This window comes from Sphaerodactylus townsendi, linkage group LG03 (genome assembly GCF_021028975.2).
Source record: "Sphaerodactylus townsendi isolate TG3544 linkage group LG03, MPM_Stown_v2.3, whole genome shotgun sequence".
Classification (NCBI taxonomy): Eukaryota; Metazoa; Chordata; class Lepidosauria; order Squamata; family Sphaerodactylidae; genus Sphaerodactylus; species Sphaerodactylus townsendi.
Genome location: NC_059427.1, coordinates 37,981,367 through 38,002,684, shown reverse-complemented (window position 1 = coordinate 38,002,684; position 21,318 = coordinate 37,981,367). Strand labels below are relative to the sequence as shown.

General features: G+C 40.3%; 1 protein-coding gene across 1 annotated transcript in view; it reads left to right on the top strand.

The window, feature by feature from the left end:
• LOC125427769 (contactin-3-like) overlaps positions 1-21,318 on the top strand; it is a 259,865-nt gene that overhangs the window by 161,325 nt on the left and 77,222 nt on the right. Inside the window, 3 exon segments of the mRNA XM_048487326.1 lie at positions 11,288-11,491; positions 12,837-12,939; positions 14,668-14,852. Coding sequence (XP_048343283.1) covers positions 11,288-11,491; positions 12,837-12,939; positions 14,668-14,852 — 492 coding nt within the window.

The window sequence follows — 21,318 nt, the reverse complement described above, 5'->3', positions numbered from 1 at the left end:
ACAATGGGTTACAAGTCTGGGGAAGTGGCAAAAAGCTCAAGATACCCCATGTCCACATTAGCGGTACGCCACTGTACGTCAGTTTTTCCCTCAGGCCAGATGGGTGAAAAAGTCCATACTCAGTCTCGTTCCTTGTTTTCAAATTATTTAGTCACCATAAATTTACAAAAAAATACTGTTTAAGTTTTTTTAAAATTCATCGGTATCACTGTTTTTATACTATTAATCAAGAAAACATCTGCTCGGATTCCAATTATGTAGTCATGAGGGGGAAAAGAACAAATGGATGGAACTTTATACACAAGAACTGTCGAGGTTGATCTGTGAGTTTGTTTTCTTTTTAACTATTTATAGCTTCTTCCTAATTAATGCCCCCCCCTCCCCAAGACTTAATGTTTTAAGCTTGAATCATATTTTTCATCCATGTGCCTCATGCTTCCGGGATATCAAGTTTTGCATCATGCTTTCCTGAATGCTGAAACTATGACATTCCCTGTTTCATTCATTGTATAGTAGAGTTAATGTAGTTGTAAAATTGCTTTGAATACATCTGCTGAATAAATACTACTATGGTATTCTACTTGCTACTTACTTGCCACTTACAAACTGAAATGTTCACTACTTTTATGATGATTGCCAAACCACTGTATTTCTTGACATGTATCGTACTGTTAGTTTTGTTATTAGTTACCTTTTCTGCTGTGGAAAACAGGTTGGTCACAATACTGGTGACACTCTACACATCTCTCACATGAAAGCATGCACAACACTGCTTTTTTTCATCTCCCCAGGAAGTGACTGTGCTGTTTCCAGCCAAATGAAATAACCAGTTCAGCATTTTATACTCCTTTTAGATGTGGCTAAAGCCTGTCCAAACAAAAGATAAAAATGCAGTTCTGTATTGTTTGGCAGAAGTGAAAATAGTGTGCTTCCACTGTAGAAAAAAATAGTCCTGGTATTAAAATGCCACTGCAGATTGAAAGGTGTCTTGATTCATGTTATTAATAGTCAGAGTACTAAATTACCTACTGTTTTGGTTCATATCTTCCTCACATGGGGTGACCATGGGAACCAATCCTGAACAGGGTGTTAGTCTGCATCTGAACTTGAGGATGTTCAACAATGTAGAAAAGATTAAATATGCAGGGGTGATTTCACAGGTTCAAAAACAGACAACATATCTACTGTATGTATTTTAAATTATGCATCTTGCTACACAGTCGTAAAATGGGAGCAAAGTGCTGGAAAATGAGATCACTAATGTTGCAAACATGGGAAGATGGAGTTCACCAGCTGTGCAGATGCAGAAAGCATCCACAGTCTACAATACAAAGTTTATCTAATAAGGCATTATTGATCAAAAACCCTATAGCACAGGAAGCTACTGTACAACCACAAAGCTCCTCCACACAGGATCTGGTGGAAACATTAAATGGTATCAAGGCAATGAGATTGAGAGGTGTCGTGATTCATGTGAGTTTAACTGAGTTCAGTTAAAATGAGTTTGTTCGATATTGTGTTCAAATTGACAGTCTGCACACTCACAGTGATAATGTCACTTGAGAAGATATGGGGACAGAGTTGGTACTGGGAGCTTTTGCAGTGGCTAATGCCTAGGCTTGTTTGAACAGTGATAATCTGTTGTTGCATGTGAGTACCTGCTTCAAGGTGTAAGCTCTTTCCAACCTTCCCTGTAGCTTATCATCTGCAGCACAGAACTATCTGCTGCAGCCTGTATAATCTTGGTCAATGTAATATAGTGGTTATTTTGATATTTTTATTATTTATTGTCCTCCTTTCTCACTGAGGCTCAAAATGAATGGCACAATGTAAGCCAATATGATCAACAAGATGGAACATCCAATAAATATGTATCTTAGGCCGTTTCCACTTTAAAAGAGGTAGAGAAGCGCCGGTCGGCGTTATGACGCTGAGCCGACGGCAACTTGGACGATCCAGCATGGACTGTCCTGGGAACAGCCAGACGTAACGGGCGCCGGGCGCCCGGTCAACCAAACATGTCCCGAGGCCTCCCGGTGCGTCGCCCGAGGGAGGCCTGGGGACGCCCCTGGCCTGCTCCAGCGGCGCAGGGCAGGGGGGCGTGTCCCCAGGCCTCGGCGACTCGCCGGAGGCCCAGGGACAAGGTGAGTGCCGGGTGGGGGAGGCGGCGTGAAGCCGCTGCCGTTCGCTCGGCAGCAGCTTCACTGCGGCGTTTCCCCGAAAAGAGCACTGGGAAGCGCTCTGGGGAACCGCCGGCTTCAGGCCAGGAGGGTGGCACGAGGGCGGCGCGGCTGCGTTGCAGCTGCGCCCCCGTGCGAATGGCGGCCTGGAGACGGCGTTTTTACCATCTCCAGGTCGCCATTCATTGCCCGTGCGGAAACGGCCTTAGAAACAATTGTCACCTGAGAGACATCTGTGCTCAGTGTCTGTCCTCTCCTATGGTACAGGTATTCAAAGCTTAGTCTTGTCTTAGCCTTTGTTTTTTTAAGCTGCTTGAGTTTCCAATGGAGAGAAAAACAGGGAATTGAAGAATAAAAATGTATTCAAATGCATTCATTTCCTTTAGTTCTACTCAAAGCAATCTTATTCACCACAAGAATCCTCTCTTTAATTTTGAAGAGGCTTATATGAGGAACGACATACATTTATGGGGAAAAGAAACATTAGATTTTTATTTTTCTGTTATCCCAATACTGGCTAAAATATTATGTTCAATAACAATGATTATTTTTTTTAAAGTATATGGAAAGGATCCTGAGGGGAAAAAAGTGTATGGAAAGTATATGAAAAGGAGCTATGAGAAATAAAGTAACCTTTTTCCTTCATTGGTCTTGAAACTGCTTTTCAAATGTGGTGGAAGGAAAATGGAATGGTAGTACAAATATTTATCTTAAATGAGATGATCCGTTAACAGATCTTTTGTGAAACTGGCTCTGTTACTCTTAGTATTTGATACTACAGATCTCAGACAACTGAGCTGTCTTTTGAGGGCTTTGAATATGAAATAGCCTTGCCACATTAGCTGAAACCTTTTAGATGACAATAAAAATGACAGTTATTTAGTCTTTGATTTTTGTGACATTAACAAGGTTTAAGGGAGGAGAGGTGATGTGATATTGCAAGATCTCGGCAGATCTTGGAAGCTAAGCAGGGTCAGTACTTGAAAGTGAGACCATCAAGGAAGACTCTGCAGAGGAAGGCAGTGGCAAACCACCTCTGCCTCTCCCTTGAAAGCTACTTGTTGGGGTCTCCATAGGTCTGCTGTGACTTGACAGCGCTTTACACGTACAACGCAGTTTGGCACTATGGAAAATGCTAGCTGTCTAGAAGAATGTCAGTGCAATTCTATGCAGAGTTACTTTAGTCAATTGGTCTAGACTGGAGTAACTCTATATAGGATTGTAAAGTAGGAACAATCAGTTCTGTTGTGTGTTAAGAAACACAAAGTCAATAAGAAGATACTAAAACTGACACACTGAATGTATAGTTAATGTAAATGAATGCTTTAGTTTGGATGCATGTCTGAGACAGGGCACAATGTGCAAGCATCAAGAGCCATTTATGTGTTATCAAATAATATTTCAGAATCTGGCATATTAGAGTGTAGGTAACTGAAAATCTAACAAGGTCTAGGTTGGCACTAAATTACTTGGATAACATTTAAAGTAGTTTGTGTTGAACTTGCAAGTAAACAAGGAGTCTTTTCCTATGTTTCATAAAACAGATTAGAACCAGCTTTATTTGCATAACCCCTGTAGTGTCAAAAACTCAGGAGAAAAACTAGATGAAGGAATAAAGAGATGCGGACTAAGGAGGAGAATAATACAGCAAAAGCTTACCAATAGTGCATGATACTGTGGGGTTTTTTAATATAAGAAAATCTCTAAGTAATAAATAAAGGCAATGCTGTTTATTAAGCCCATACTTTATTAAACCTATAATGCTATTCTGTATAATCTCTGCAGAAACAACTGAGAATTGTTTCCAGGCAAGTATGATTAGGAGTCGGTTGAAAGAAATTATGCAAGACTTGTACAGTTAGAGAAATTCAAAACGGATGGAACACAGTTGCAGAAAGTGTAAGGTCATGCCTCTGGATTCTCATAAGCACTTTTTGTTATCTGTTTGGGAATTGAACAGTAGAAAGCATCTGATAGAAAGAGACACATCTGGTGCGCACTGATATACTTCCTCATCACTTGCTGCAAAAATAGTTTGTATGCTGCAATCCCAGTCAACATGTTCAACAAGATTTTTGTTCCTTTCCTGTTACCATGGCACTCTTAGGTTTAAAGTACAGACCTTCACTCTGGAGTTTACAATAGTATCTGTTCACAAGGGGGGGCTGAGAGAATATAACCTACAACCCACAGGGAAAGAAAAACAGAAATCTAAAACGGTTAAGAAAAAAACCTAAAGAAACCTAGTAGACAGGAATGCACAATAGAATAGGCAACTTATTTGAGACAAATAATATACTTTGGTCATTACCTTTATATGTTTATTTATTTCAAACCAGTTTGCTATTTTGCTTTTACACACCCTGTGTATTAGAATGTTTATGTGTGTTTTTTCCAGCTTTTTTGTTTTTAAATTTTTTTTACAACAGTGTCATTCCAACTGGCATTTCAATCCACGAGAGAGAGAGAGAGAGAGAGAGAGAGAGAGAGAGAGAGAGAGAGAGAGAGAGAGTATGGTGGTGTGGGGCCAGGACCGCGTCTCTGGTCCTACACAGCTGAATTAGTTTAAGAAAAACTTAAAGTTAGAAAACACCCAAGAAGCAATTTTGAAACAGAAGATAAGTTTACTGGACAGCATAAGTATCTGACCAGGGTGTCCTCTTAAGGGTAAGAGGCACACCCTTGATACAAAAGGACCAATTTTTATAGACGCAAAAATACAGACGTCACACAATCATCATCATAAGATTTACGTACATAATCCATACCTCTTTCACGTGCTACAAGCATGTACCTTAAAAATCTCATTGGATAGAACTGTCTCCTGTTCGCAGTAAGACAGCCTCTTATTCTACGTATTCACATTCCTTCGCTCATGCTGTTAGCGCATGCCCTCTCTGTCTGCCCATATGCAAAGGGCAGCAATAAAGCTAGCCTCTGTCTCCAAGAAAAACCTGTTTTTCTTAGTTTTCTCCCAGAGAGAGATATGTCCTTAGGCTATGCAACATTCCTTAGGATAATAAAACTTCCCTGTTCATTTCATTCCCCAGTTTGAAATGTTAAAACATGATTTTAACACAATAGAATTATAGTGAAAAACTAATACATGTGAATCTCTCATTATCATTTCTGTGTTCATTTAACTATATAGAAAAACACTTTTTCCTTATTTAATTGATCACATTCTATAGCTAGTCTAACAAAACAGAGTTATAAAATGCATATGTCTGCTGTCACCTTTAACCTTCAGTGACAGGATCCTAAAGATGTTATCTTTGCTTGCCTGCATAATCACTAGCAAGCTGGTAACATTCCTTTTGACCTACTGCAAACATGCAGGCTTCTGGTCACTTATACAGGAGCACCCATTTTGATTCTTAGGATCTTTGGTTCATTTGGATTTCCATATTTCTTGATTAAATACAAATTTATAGACATTCTGGCCCGTCCCCACAGTGGTAACCATGTGCCCCGGCACCAACATGGGTGCCCCTTATGCTGGCAAAAGGGCAAATACACCATGCGGATTCTGCACGCATGAAGTCAGTAGCAAATGCTGCAAAGTGGTCCAAAATGGATAAGGATCACAATGCTGAAGAAAAAATATAACTCCTTCCCTCCTGCCATTTCCATATTGAAATGGGGCTCCACAGATTGAGAGTACCACAACATGTATGGATTGGTGTATGGATTGACAATGATAACAATGTACATATTTTATTGCAACAAGCCAGATTAATTTTTAGATTTAAGTTCATGATACCACTGAGATGTAATGCAAGTGTAGATTTGAATTAATAGTGTAGTTTGAATTAATAGGCTTACATTCCTTTATTCAGACTCAAGCATCCAGGCAGGTGCTAATTGCCTGCACATGTTCTGACTAATAAATACAACTATGTGTGAATTGCCTCTCTGGGAACACTGCTGAAGACCTTTCAAGGTATTGGGCATCCTAAGAGAGGTGTGCCAGGCATGAGGTTATGTGGTCATTGTATTGAGTGCTTTCCCCCTTCAGGGTGAGTTTAACTTATTTTATTTTTTTACCTTTAGACTTCAAAATGAAAATTGTAGACATGTTATTTTCATTTACTATATATTTAGGAATTCAGTTAAGGATATGCCATATTGAAATGACCGAACCCCTATGAAGGTTTGAGCTCCCTTGCCAAGAATTGTTGTACTGAGGAAGACCTCATTAGGTCACAAACAGTTTGATTACCGGAGATCTGTTTAATGTTCCATTCACTAACTGTGAGCCTTTTTGAACTGTTTGGCATGAGTTAAAGGTCTCCTGGCTTTAAGCTGTAAGAAACTGCCTGCTAACACCTTGTCGAGGGCTATTGTTAGTTTCTAACTTGCTTACATATAAAAAAGAAGTTGTAAGTGCTTTTTGTTGGCACCTATTTATAATTGATTTGTACTGGGAGTCTGTTCAACTGGTGTTGTACTTGTTGTAAACATGTATTTGTGTATATATAATGCTATATGCTAGATAAGATGTTCTGCCCTTCTGTAAATGTAAAAGTTTTGTGACACTTAAGAAAGATTAGAGACGTTTGTTATTATATTACTGTATAAGACAGTTAATTTTTTTAAAAAATAATCAGTTTGATGTTATTTAAGTTGTTTGTTGCTCCTATACAGAACAGAATAATACAAGCTAGATATTTGAATTGCCAGTCCATACATGGTGTATGTTTGTTGGGACCTGAACTGTCACTCAGAAGTGCCAAACTGAGAGTCCCGAGACTCAGAATAGAACAGCCCTAGAGAAAAGTAACACAGAAGTAATCAACTAATATGGTCTCTAGTAGATGAGAAGTAGTATGATTAATATTAATAGATATAATGTGTGTCTGGGCATAGGTACAAGAACTATTTGAGAACACAAGAATGTCTGACTAAATACATACATGAAGGTATGGTTCAAAGATGGGGTTGGAGTCTAACAGACAATTTGAAAAATTATAATTATTATTTTTATGTCTGTAGTTATAAAAATAATAATCCAGAGAGGTCAAACTAGCATAACTTTTGTGTATATTAAGAAGATATTTGCGTATACAACTTTGTATGGTGTTTGAAGTTATAAAATAATTGCTTAGCCAAGAAGGCACTCCCTTATTAAGTGGCACTGCTAGCTATTGTTTGAGGATGATATTGAAAATCTATAAATATGAGAGTTTGAATTGATTTTGATCTTCTTAGAAGGAGCAGCTTGCTTGTGACCTGTGACTCACTTTTCATCAGAAATAATTAATGGACTCAAAAATTGGTCTCCTTTAATATTCTAGGCAAAATCAATGTATGGTATTATTCTTTTATGCTCATAAGTGTAAAAGATGTATGAGCATAGACAGTTCCCAAAATCTCTTTTTTAAGGAGGATTCCGGCTGTGTCCCAAGACATTCTAGCAGCCCTTCTATGGACTGCATCTGGTCTCCTCTCAGTTGGGGCCAACATGTTTGTTGTCTTGATTAACTATTTGAATAGAGGAATAAGTGGAAGCCTGAAAGGACTTTTGGCATGCATCTCGTTTTCCTACTGGTTCTTTCACATCCTTAAAAGCCTCCATAGCCTCTCTCCCTTTTCTGCTCTCCTTCCCATCAACCAGCCAACCTATCCTTACCTCCTCCCGATCTTCACTTTTCCACCTTTCCATACTGTGGGACCATCTACCTGGGGAAACCATGGCCTATTTGCATGGAGTCAGTTGCCACAGCAGGCCTAATTATACAGCAGACAACCTGCAAGGACTTTCAAGGCACTCCATTTCCCATTTCAGCTTTCCCACACTATTTCCTCTTTCCTTCAACCTTGAAAACCCCTTATCTGCTTCAGTCTTTCCTTCCCACCAGCTTTTTATCTGCCCCCCTCCATTTATCAAGTATTTACTTAATTTATAGCCAGTTGTCCTCCACAGTGGGGATCCAAAGTGGCTTAAATAATTTTCCTCTCTTCTGTTTTATCTCTAGAACAATCCTGTGAACTGGGAAAGACTGGACGTGAAAACTCCTTTAAAAAGTCCTTCCCCAGCCTTTCCTGACCTGCCAAGAAGGGAGGGAGACAGGAGGAAGCTGTCTGCCTGACCCTTGTACCCAGTGGATTCAAATAATCTAACAACTGGTTCCAGTATTAGGATTCAAATAATTTAACAACTGGTTGTTTACAAGCACCATTTTAACAACCAGTTGTGCCAAAGTGGTGCGAACCTGCTGAATCCCACCACTGCTAACCACCCTCTCAAATCAGGAAAGGGGGGAAGATGCAGCCTGCATAACCAATTGGCTGGGTGTTGCTTTCTTCTCACTGGGCAGGCCTCAGGCTGGCTGGGCATCAGTTCCTTTGCCTTGTGTGGTTGGGGTCTACCTCCCACAACTCTGCCAGATTGACTTCCTTGCCTTTTACAGTATTTGTCTAGGCCCTCTGGGTGTTTCCCTCACTTTGTTTGGAGTTTGCATATATTTTAATATGTATATCGATATACTGATTAGATCAGTGGTTCTCAACCTGTGGGTTGGGACCCCTTTGGGGGTCGAATGACCCTTTCACAGGGGTCGCCTAAGACTTTCTGCATCAGTGTTCTCCATCTGTAAAATGGATAAATGTTAGGGTTGGGGGTCACCACAACATGAAGAACTGTATTAAATGATCGCGGCATTAGGAAGGTTGAGAACCTCTGGATTAGATGGTGTTCATAATAATAACAAATGGTTACCACAGCTGGTTTAGACAATCTCAGTTTTCTCCCCCTTACTCTAGCATAAGCCAGGTATCTTAGAGTAGCAAAGAGATCTCTTTTTAAGAAAAACATAATGTTCGTTCTTTGCAGCTGCTGGCATTTTCTTTGATTCTGATAACGTGGTGACTATATATTTTCATAGATTAGAATCCAGTATAATTGGAGAAACTGCCACCTTTTGATCTTCCCTGAATTCTCCAATAAATATTTTAATAATTTGATGCAGTATGCATTTTACTTTGCTTGCCATGTGTAAAATGTAAATTAACCTTTATGCCTTTCTCTTTTTCTGTTGCAGTAATAATCACTACTTTTCTTTTTTCTGTGTCTGCATGCAGATAATAATTATTTTTTTTCTGAATACTCCTGGGCTAAATCTGTAAAGGCTGAGGGGAAAAAATCAAAAAGATGTTATAATAACTATACGTGTCAAATTATAATTAACTATAACTGGTTGCGTTAGTTTTTGCATTGTTTCTTTTTTTCAGATTATTTCTTATAGTACAATCTAGATCAGGAGGGGAGTGCTGCAGTGGCCAGGGACAGCATGGTGAAGGTGGCATCGTGTCACCTCCAAAGAGGCTTCAAGTGGTACAGAACGGACAGTAATTTGAAAACCCTCCTGCCACTTGAATCACCCCATAGCCAAAACAGACTTTCATGCAGCATAAGTCTGCAGGCTTGGAGGGCAGGATTCTTAGGCTGGAACATCAGTGGAAGCCAACTAAAGTTGGCCTCACCTCAAAGAATGCCCCAGCCTACTCCCCTGCACTGGCGTCTCCTCAGAGGGTTGCTGTGCAGCAGCACTCATTTTTGGGTTTTGCCACAGTGGAGCTCTGGATGCCGACATCTTTGCTGTTGGCCCTGGATGCCAACATCTTTGCCGTCTCCACCAGCTGGAGTGCTCCCTGCATCAGAAGAGGAGACAAACATGTCAGCACAGCACCAGTCCCACAGCCCACCCATCTGGATTGGGCTGTTAAACATGATAAATTATATTGTATCTGCAAAATCATATTGGAGAGAACTATCCCCTGGTTAATATCTACATCTGCTTGAATAATAACAGAGCGTTGGATTCAGTCTGCATTTGTACTCAGTCCTGCCATGCTCCCCTCCTTACTATAGCCTCAATCCACTTGACTTTCTTCATTTAGATCTCACAATCACCTGCATACCATTTTTGGTGGTCAAAGGTATGGTCATTCCTTTTTCACCATTTATGAAGCTAGCTGGATCTAACCCAGAACACAAGAAATGGTTTCTAGTATACAAACTAATTGCATAGTAATCATAGTGGATTGTGTCTAAGGAAATCTTTGGAAGACCAGACAATAATTCTAGGAAAAGTTGAAGGCAGCAAGAAAAGAGCAAGACTCAACAAGAAATGGATTGACTCAATCAAGGAAGCCATGGCCCTCAGTTTGCAATACCTGAGCAAGGCTGTTAATGATAGGACATTTTGGAGGTCAATAAGTCATCAGGTTGCCATAAGTCTGAAGCAAACATCCAGAGCTCTATTCTGATCTTCTCTATTCTAACTTGAACGGGTCAGCAGGGGATGGAACTATGACTTAATAGTAACTACAACTGTCCTGTGAAGTAACACCAGGTTCCCAGTACTGAGTATCCATGTAATTAGCTATGGCATCATATAAGTTCATATGTTAATCTGCTCTTGGTAAAACAAGTATTCTAGGTAAAGCATCAGAATTTTATTCTTTTGGGTGCTGTGTGGTTTCCGGGCTGTATGGCCGTGTTCTAGCAGCATTCTCTCCTGACGTTTCACCTGCATCTGTGGCTGGCATCTTCAGAGGATCTGATCAGAGGATCTGATCATCAAATTGATCATCTGATCAATTTTATTCTTGTTTGCAAAACTCAAAAATGTAGGTGTGTTTCTAGGTATGTGTATTTCTAAGAGCACGTGATTTAACACTCTTGGGCTCCTTCCGCACATGCAGAATAATGCTCTTTCAATCCACTTTCACAATTGTTTGCAAGTGGATTTTGCTATTCCGCACAGTAAAATCCAGATGCAAAGTGCTTTGAAAGTGAATTGAAAGTGCATTATTCTGCATGTGCAGAAGAGGCTTTGCTGAGAAAAGCATATCTCAGTCTGGTTACTCCCAGAGAGGTAACCTCCTTGGAACCCTAAATATATTGCCTTGAATTATCTCAAGGAAGAAAGGTAAGATAGGAACAGAAATATGTTCTTGTGAATCCTTCTTAATTATATGAATCTTTTTTCATTGCACTTTATAGGTAGATATAGAATTGAACTGTTATGAATACATTTTATTTTATAATGATTTTGTCCCACATAAATGTAATTAGCTATTTGTTCATACTGGTTTTTCAGAACTTTCATATGCTTGGATCTTTAATGAATACCCATCATTTGTCCAAGAAGACAGTCGGCGATTTGTGTCTCAGGAAACTGGGCATCTCTACATAGCCAAAGTAGAGCCTTCTGATGTAGGAAACTACACATGTGTTGTGACTAGTACTGTAACAAATGCCAATGTTCATGGTTCACCAACACCATTAGTGCTACGGACTGATGGTATGAATTTATTATTACTTTATATAAGCAGTCAGAAGTGATTTAATAAGTAAAATCAATATCATATCCTGTTCACATTTCAGTATAATCAATTTGGTCACACATGATTTTGGAGTACTGTTCTGTGACAACAATATTCTTGTTGATTGACTTTCCCTACTAACTGTTTGTGGTTCCCTGTATTTCAACCATCGGTAGAAATGTCATTCCATCAAGTATGTAGTGAAGTAAAGATCTGTATTGCAACACAATATATTCTGCCATGATTCAGATCTTGAGGCATAGTGTCCTTATAGTTGTAAAGGCATTTTTTTTACTGTTTAAAAAATATTGCTCAAAATACCTGACAAGAATGCAAAAGCAAAGATAGACATAGTGCCACTCGATCATTTTTATGGACCACTTGGTGGGTGCATGTGTGAAGAAGATCAGAGTGATTTTGGCTTGCATGACAAGTAGGTTCAATGCAGTCCTATAGAGGAGGATCCATAGATGATGCTAAGATCCAGTTTGAAGATGGATGTGAGGCACACTGTTTCTTACATTATTCTAAAAGAGGGGGTTGTGGTGGAAACTTAAAGGATGGTGAGTTCCACTTTGATCCATTTAGAGAATGGATTTGGGATACATTTGCCTCCATTCTATCCTTAAGCTGGATCTCTTGTAAACCACCTAAAGTATCAGGATATCTGGTTCTCAACATGGGCTCATTTTTGTGATCACCACTCTGCCATGGAAACTCACTGGGTGATCTTAGGTCAGTTACATATTCTCAGCCTAACCTACTTCATATGTTTTTTGTCAGGATAAAATGGAGAAGAGAATTATGTAAACTGGTTTGAGACCCCTCAGGGAAGAAATGTGTGGCATAAATGAAGTAAATGTAGCAGAAGATAAAAATGAGGTTGGTAGGTGGTTGGGAAGGAGAAAAAAAGCAGATATAGGTTACAAGGAGGGTGAAAAGAGGAAATTGTGTGGGAAGAAGGATACAGGGGAAAGTGAGGTGCTCTCTGCAGGTCCTTGAAGGTTCTGTATTGAGCAACTGGGCCTGGCCCAGTGGCCAGCAGCATTCAACTATACCTGGTCTGGGAGCCAGCACTGCACAACTGGGTCATAGTTTTCACAGAGTCTAGTGGAGGAGGGAAGGTGAGTTGAAGACAGGGGACAGAAGAAGGTAGGCTGGCTGGTGGGTAGAAGGAAGCAGGAAAAGGGGAAAGCTTATGGGAACTGGCAGGGAAAGAAAAGAGAAAATAATGGGAGAGGGGAATGAGAAGCCCCCTACAGATCTTTGTAGGTGCCCTGTCTGCACACTCTAATTTAACTTCTTTTTTTCTGAAAAAAACAGGTGTAATGGGGGAATATGAACCCAAAATAGAAGTACAATTTCCTGAATCCCTTCCTGCTGCTAAGGGCTCAACTGTAAGACTGGAATGCTTTGCCCTAGGAAAGTAAGTTTTTAATTGCCTTTTGTTAATATTGGGAACACAGAAGTTTACACAACAAGTAGATGCAGTAAGCACTTGATGTCATTTTGAGAACTTGATACTTGAGCTCATCATGAACAGTTGTGTCAGGCTAGAATATAACCTAAACAGACTACATCAGCATGGGGTAGTGGTTAAGAGCAGGTTGACTCTAATCTGAGAACCAGGTTTGTTTTCCCACTCCTTTAGATGAAACCTGTTGTGTGATCTTGGGCTAGTCACCGTTCTCTCAGAACTCTCTCAACTCCACATAACCTCACAAGGTTTTTGTTGTGGAGAGAGGAAAGGAAAAGAGTTTGTAAGGCACTTCGAAACTCCTTGTGGTTGAGAAAAGTGGGGTATAAATCCAAACTCTTCTTCTTCTTTTATTCCGATTAATAGTTTGTTACATTTCAAAGATGTACAGTCTAGGACTTCAAGCAAAGAGACTGGGTTCAGAGCCCCACTGTGTCACAAAGCTCACAACAATGCCATCCTATACAGAATTGCATCACTCCAAGAAGGTGGTAACTTTCCTTCTGGCAGCACTGCTTATGGACTTGATCTAGGCAATTTTTCTCAATCTAATCTCCTTCAAAGGGTTGTTAAGTGAGTAAAAGGGCAAAGGAGACCATATGCACCACATGAGTCCCTGGACAATTAACAGAATAAAAAAGTTAATTCCTGCAGCAGGCTGGAAGCTTTGGTCAGACAAGGACAGAAAATTAGCTTCTTCATGTATGTAACTTGACCATATATGAAGAAGGTATATGGCTACATATATGAAGAAAACCTCACAGCTTCTCGGATCTCTCTCAGCCCCACTCACCTCACAGGATGATTGATGTGAGGGGGGAAGGGCAAGGAGATTGTAAGCCCCTTTGAGTCTCCTACAGGAGAGAAAGGGGGGATATAAATCCAAACTCTTCTTCTTCTTCTTCATATTGTTCCCAACCACAAGTATCTATATGTCATTTCGATGGTACTTCTGTACCCATGGAGGGATCTGAGGCCTGAGCATATGTATGCACTGTTACCTAAATTCGAACTTAACATGTATTCCAGGATAAAAACCAGAAATCTAGTGTTTACACTGGGCCTAATTTGACATCATCATTCCATTCAAAAAGGAAGAATTGGAAGTAAGACAGATAGTTAATGATGAAATAGATTTCATTGCCACATTCAGTATACAAAATTAGATGATGGAATAGCAGAAAAGCCCGTGAGCAGTGTAATAGTTTGGTTCCAATAAACCAAGTATATTTGGATGAACTAGCACCTAATGGGGTAAAGGTATGGGTCAGTAGATGGGCAGCTTGGTTTGGAACTGGGAAGGGGAAATGGACTTTTGGTGAAAAGGAACACAGGAAGCTGACTACAGTTTTCTATAGTCATAGGCAGAGGTCCTATAACCTCAATTTAAAAAACTTAACGTTGGGGGGATTAATCCTAGGACTTCCTTCCTGAGAAGAAAAAAAACAGCCCCTTTCTAGTAGGTTCATGATTCAATTTCTAAATCTGCAGACTACAGACATAATATATTCAGAGTGATATAGAAATAATAAATAGCCAAGATAATGAACAAATAATCATCCCCATGGTAACCTGAAAGGTTCTGTGCCATATGTACAAATCTGTGACTAGGGAATGCTCTTTTTTTTAAAGGTCAATCTTCTGATTTTTTGTTGTTGGTGTTTTTTTTTACAAAAGTCCAGTGCCTCGAATCAACTGGAGAAGAATGGATGGAATGCCCTTTCCAAGCAAAGTAAAGTTGAGGAAATCCAATGGCATGATTGAAATCCCCAATTTCCAACAAGAAGATGCTGGTCTTTATGAATGCATTACTGAAAATTCTAGGGGGAAAAATATTGCAAGAGGGCGCCTCACGTATTACGGTAAGCACTTTTCTTTAAAATAAAACAACGCTTTACAAAGCTCAAGTCAGCTTACAATGCAAATAAAATTGCATTTAAAATTTAAAATCACAGTTTAGGTAAAGGCAAGCACCAGGTCATTATTGATCCATGAGGTGATGTCACATCACAACACTTACTAAGCAGACTATGTATAAGGCGTGGTTTGCCACTGCCTTCCCCATTCATCTACACTTCAACCCCAGCAGCTGGGTACTCATGCTCCCCATAGCTGACCTTGACCATCATTCAAGTCACGGCATTCTGCACTAGCTACAGCTTCTAAACACTCTTCAAGGGTAACCCCTTGAAGCAGAGTGCACTGCAATAGTCCAGTTTGATGTAACTAAGGTATAGATTACTGTGACTAGATTTGACGGAACCAGGAGCCAGGAACAGACATAGCTGATGCATCTGCCAAAACATTCTGAGCCACCATAGCCTCCTAGTTTTCTAAGGTGACTTCTCTGTCAAGTAGCACTCTCAAGCTGTGAATCTAGCTTTTCAAGGACAGTATAACCACATCCAAGACAGGGGAGATCTGAAGACCCAGATGTGCTTTTCTGTTCACCCCAAGAACCTTAAGTCTGAGTTTGTTCGCCCTCATCCAGCCCATTACCGATTCCAGGCACACAGAACATCAATAGCACCCTCAGAATCAGGTGGGAAAGAAAGGTAGAACTGTGTATCATCCACATATTGATAACATCACTGTCCAAACCTCTTGATGGCCTCTGTTGTTGGCTTCATATGGACATTAAATAGCATGGAGGATAAGATCAAAACTGAGTCAAGGAATGGCTGGAGGGAAACTGCATCATCTTTTCCCTGCTGGCTGTTTGTCTGCTAAAGATTGTTCCTATGGAGGAAAGTCTTCTTTTGAATTGCTAAAATGATCAGAAATATTTGGCACTCAAGAGGTATTTTGAAATAAAATAGCTTTATTGGTCTCTTTTTGTGAGGTTTAAGTCATATTGTAACAAAATAACAGAATTGAGAAGTTTGAGATGTTTAAAATAAAATTATATATTGTACTTATCTTATTCCTATAGGTTAAAAGAAAAGTAGCTGATTTTTTAGCAGAACAGTATTCAGTGTTCCAGTATTCCTGTCTTTTGTTAAAAGAAAACTTTGAGAAGATTGTTCAGATTTTTTTCTGACACTTGTTTTGGTCCTTAAGTAATTCTGCTTTTAGTGGCACTTAAATGAATTTAATGTGAATACTGTGGTATTTCCAAAATGCAACTTTTTGTCATAGACCAGCCCTTAAGAACCAACAGACATTCCGGACTCAGTGATTCAGCAAGTACAGTGGTTTAATGAGTACATAAGGCTAGAAACAGAGACAGTGACCTGCAAACTGAAACACAACATTTAAACACAACATTGAAACACAACGTTGCTGCCACAAGAAAGCTCAGCTGCAACCTCTCTTTTATAGCCAGCCTCCCATTCCCTAGTGCAATAACCTCTTGCAGCTGGGTTACTTTAGTCTGGCTCCTGTAAGGACTTAACAATCAAGTCAGCTCGCCCCATGGCTGCTAACCTGCTACTGTCTCCTCTGCTGTAACCTAGCGCTCAGTCTCCTCCGTTGACAGGGGATGAGGGGGCTGGCAGGGTCCCTTCTGGTTCATTGTGAAGAGGCTGAAGTATCTCAAAGCTACATCTTGGCTGGGGAATCTCAGAGCTTGGACCTGGCTGTGGATCCCTACCTGCATGATCTGCGGGAGCTTCTAGGCCTGGTCCTGCAGGGTCTGGTCCTGCAGGGTCTAATGACTCTGCATTTACAAACAAAGCCTGGGGATCTGGAACCAAAACTGTCCCTTCCTTTCCATCTGAGTCTTCCTCCCAGTGGTCCCCAACTAGACCAGGCTGAGCCATAACACTTCAAGTTAAAATGCCAACTGTAGCATTTAGTTCTGCTGTGTGTGTATTCTTGGGATAAAGAAATGGCACCTGGTTAAACATGAACGTTTTTTGATACACTTTGGAAACATAGGCCCTTTTGCATGGGCCAATATACGGGAGGTGCAGCCAGGGTACATACATTTGGTGCACTCCCGGGACCTTTGCATGGCTCCGGGCGGGTGGCCCCAGAGCCAATGCGGCTGGCCGATACACCTTCACACAGAGGTGCATCTATTGTAAGTGTACCTGCCTCTCTCCGCTGTTTAGCAATGCAGCCAGCCACAGATGACCCATGCAGCCATACATGGCTATGCAGGAGAGAGGCGAGGAGGGAAAAACAATCAGGCGCTGTCACATAACGCGCCTCAAAGCTGTGGCCATTCACTTTAATGAATGAGTGAGGTGCATTAAAACAAAAGAATTGCAGAAATTCGATTCTCGTAAAACCTGGGTTGGGGGGGGGGAGACCCAGAGCGGACTTGCTTCAGGAGTGGGAACTGTGCGAAGTTCCCCCCCAGCCCAGGTTTTATCCCGTGCGGTAGGGACCATAGTTCTGACATGTATTGTCAAAGGCTTCCACAACCAGAATTAACACATCTCACTGTGGCATGCCTCTGAAGATTCCAGCCACAGATGCAGATGGAACATTAGGTGCAAAAAGGCAACAGACCATGGCCACACAGCCAGGAAAACCCACAATAGCCGATAGTGCTGATATTTCTTAGCTTTAGTTCTGCTGTACTACTGGTATAACAAGGGGTTGCTGTATTTTTTCCCGAAAACTATACATCATCAGTCTGGATTCAACTGATTTTTTTTATTTAGTGTTTATCAGTGGGGGTTTTTCAACAGCAGCTTCTCAATGCTGCATGACAAGCTATCTTTGAACCTTAAGGAGAATTGTAAATGAGTGTGTTTTTTATACCATGGGTTCAGAGAAAAAAAATATATCAGCCAAACCAAACCATTGACTTCTGCTACTGAATGCTGAGCTGTTTTAAGCTGTAGCTTTCTTTCTTTTTTTTTTTTGATGTACAGTCATTGTTCTTAAATAGCCCCATCAGCTGCTCATGCTATACTATATGTGGAGGCCTGCCAGCAAAAAAACCCTCCCTTCTATGATGACCATATCTGAGGGAACTTCTGTTTCCAAAAATCCACAAATGTTTCCATCTCCCCATCCCAGTGTGTCATAAAAGTTTAATTAAGAATAAAGGGAATACATAAAATGTATGCATAGATTTTTTTAAAGGTCAAGGTGTTTTGGATCATCAGTGGATAGTGTTTGTCTTTTTTGTGTCCAATCATTTTTTTCTCAAAACTACCTCATGAACACAAAGCAAGAATTTTTGTCATTTCCCTTGCCTGCCACACTTACAGTTTTATTGGATTGTATTTATTGTTTCCTTGTGTGAGTCACCTTGAACACTGGAAACTGTGAGATATAAATCCTTCTTTTTTGTAGTCTTATTTTGTAATTCTTTGTGTGGTAAAATTTTCCAGAGCATGACGTTTTCCCAGACCTCTTTAGAGAATGTAATACATAAAAACCTATCCTTTCAGAAAGCTACCAATTTGATTGTTAAACATTCACCTGTGTGTACCTGAGCAGCTCTTTGGATCTTTAGAACCCATGCAGGAACAACTGTGCTTGAATGTGATACTCAGTTCCATCATTATTCAATGTTCGTTACCATACTATGAGAGAAAAAGCAGAAGGAAAAAGGGAAAAATGGTTTCAGTTTGCAGTATAAACTTGAGGAAAATATTATATTTCCTTAGTAGACCTTTACCTGCAGAATATGCCATTTTTGATCTCTGACATATCCAGTTAAAGTTATCAGGTAGCAGATGATGTGAAATATGTCTGCCTGAGAACCCAGAGAGCAGTGCTGGTCAGAGCAGATGATACTGACCTTGTCAGACCAATAGTCTGACTTAGAATAAGAATGTCTCATTTATTCAGCAGTCAGGGAGACGCCCTTGAGGAGCTAGGCAAATGTTTCAGGTGAGAGTTGGAACATCCCTCCCTGTGTAAGCAGTCTGCTCTAGTCCTCCCCATGTATGGCTGCATGAAGAGCAGAAGGAATGATGAACAAGTGGGGGAGAAATGACAAAACAGGAGCTCTGCAGGAGTGATCAAAAGGAAGTTGACCTAGAAACAAGTGGTTGTGCAAGGTGGCCCAAGAATAATGTGGAACAAAACAGTATGCTGAGCAAGACTAGAGGGCCAATACCTGGTTGAAAGGGAACAAGGATAAGCTGTTAGGAAAAGGAAATAGATTAAAGAAAAAGAAAGGGGGGGTGACTGGGCTAAAGAGGCAAGGTAGGGAGAGAGAGAAAATAACAGAAGAATTATTTTGCCTAGTCCAGAAGTCTGAGATTGTTTACAGACAGCTTGGGGTTGGAAGAAGCCATTTCTAAATATGTGTGTATAAAGCGCTGTCATGTCGCAATTGACTTATGGTAACCCTTTTCGAAATAGAATAGTCTAAAATGGAGGAGATTGAGGTCCTGTTACTAACCCCTTTTTGTGGGCTTTTTAAAAATAACAAAATCAGGAACAATGGCTGGATGGTGTTCACTATAGAGACAGAATGTTTCCAGAGTGTTTGGAAGACAAGTGTCAAGTTTTACAAGTACTGGCCATCCTTGGGTTATTATTTTGTGATCTCCGTGAGTTACACTATTGCATTTGGCCTGGGGTGTACAGCGTATTGGGCTGGATCCAACCGTCCTCCAAGGAGCTTTCCTCCAACATAACCATGCATCTTCTAATTTAAATGGTTCTTCATCTCACAGAAGAGCCATTTAAATTGAAAGAAGACTTCTTAAGCTTGCTAAACATTTCTCAGTTGGCTACAAGTGGGATCAGTCCCGCTGTCTTGGTGAGGTAATTTTTTATGTCTAGTACAGGTCATACATGGATGTGGTGGGTTTTCCAGGCTGTGTGGCTGTGGTCTGGTGGATCTTGTTCCTAACATTTTGCCTGCACCTCTGGCTGGCATCTTCAGAGGTGTATCACAGAGGGAAGTCTGTTACACACTGTGTCCAATGAAAAGGGAATGTTTAGTGGGGTATATATTGTCCATGTCCCAGGGTGGGGAACCAACCAGTAAGTGTTTGGGTGGAACTTGCTATGCAAAGATGTGGTTGATAGTATAGTATTGCGGGTGGAGGTTTTCAGTCCAGGGAGTGATTCACCTGTTCATGCCCTGCAGCAGCAGCAGTATTGGTGAATACAAATCCTGTGTTTGGGTGGAGTCCATTGTTCCTGAATTTAGCATTCCCTTGGGGCTTGCTTTTGATGCCTTTAAGTATTGGTAGCCATGTTTATTAATTCTCAGAGTCTCTTCTTTCCTGTTGAAGTTGTCTTGGTCCTCTGCTGTAATCCATAGCAAAGGATTAACTAATTTTATTTAATCTTTTCCTAACTTGACATTTGCCTGAGTAATGCCTGTACATGATCAACCTGCTCGAGTTAGAAAGGTATATTTATAATCAGGTTTCCTCTTCCTTTTCTCCATACTGGATTATTTTCTGTGGATTAATACTGTTACATAAATGAGAAATGACATCGCCTTGTGACTCAAAATATTAACTTGCCACCGTGAGACATATCACGGTTTAGAAATCTTCAAAATAAGCTAGACCATGTCCAAATCTGCCTTCTAATAAAACTGCATTTTAACTTTCCTGAAGTTCTTATAAGAAGTTATTCTGGGAAGAAGTACATTTCATATTTAAAGGCATCAAATATCACCCAACTGCTACAAATAGCTAGCACACTGGTGCTAGTTTTTGTTCTTTACTGGAAATCATTTCCTATGAACAATGAATGAACTCAATTTAACTGAAACAGAATTGCTACAATCTAGACTCTAAAAGCATTTAACAATAGCACAGATCTTTGCTATGTAATATGGATCCCAACTCTCTCATTGTGACAATACTGAGTGTAGCACTTTTGAAATTGAATTAAAATATAATGAAATTCCTAAATCTCAGTAGGGTAAGAACAATCATCGGCCAAGTGAAAGTCGAGTTTCAATTGTTGTAATCAAAGCTGCATATTTTCATTAGGTCCACAGTACATATGCAGAACTGTTACCACACTTGATACAGGGGAAGTGCTTAGTGTACTTTGCCTAAATGCATCTTTTCTAAATGAAAGGTTGCATAGCTAGAGTGCATTTTGCACTTCATATGACTCAAGTACAAATACCAAGCACAGCATACATGTGGGTCATGTCGTATTTAAAGATAGCCCTGTCTTTAAATTGCTTTGTCTTTAAAACTGCTCTGAGGGCCTAAATATGTTGAATAGCTCTCCGATATGTCCTTAAGGTTTAAGAAGAGCAGAAAAATCAGAAGAACTCAGTAGCCATATCCTGGAGAAAAGGGAGACATAGAGGGAGAACTTCAGAACTTTGTAAGTAGGTTTGTATGGGAGGAAGCCATATGTTCCTTGGAAGCTCACAAGCAGTAATTAAGGCTGACGTCCATTCTCTGTTTGTTTCTGGTACTGCATACGTAAGAG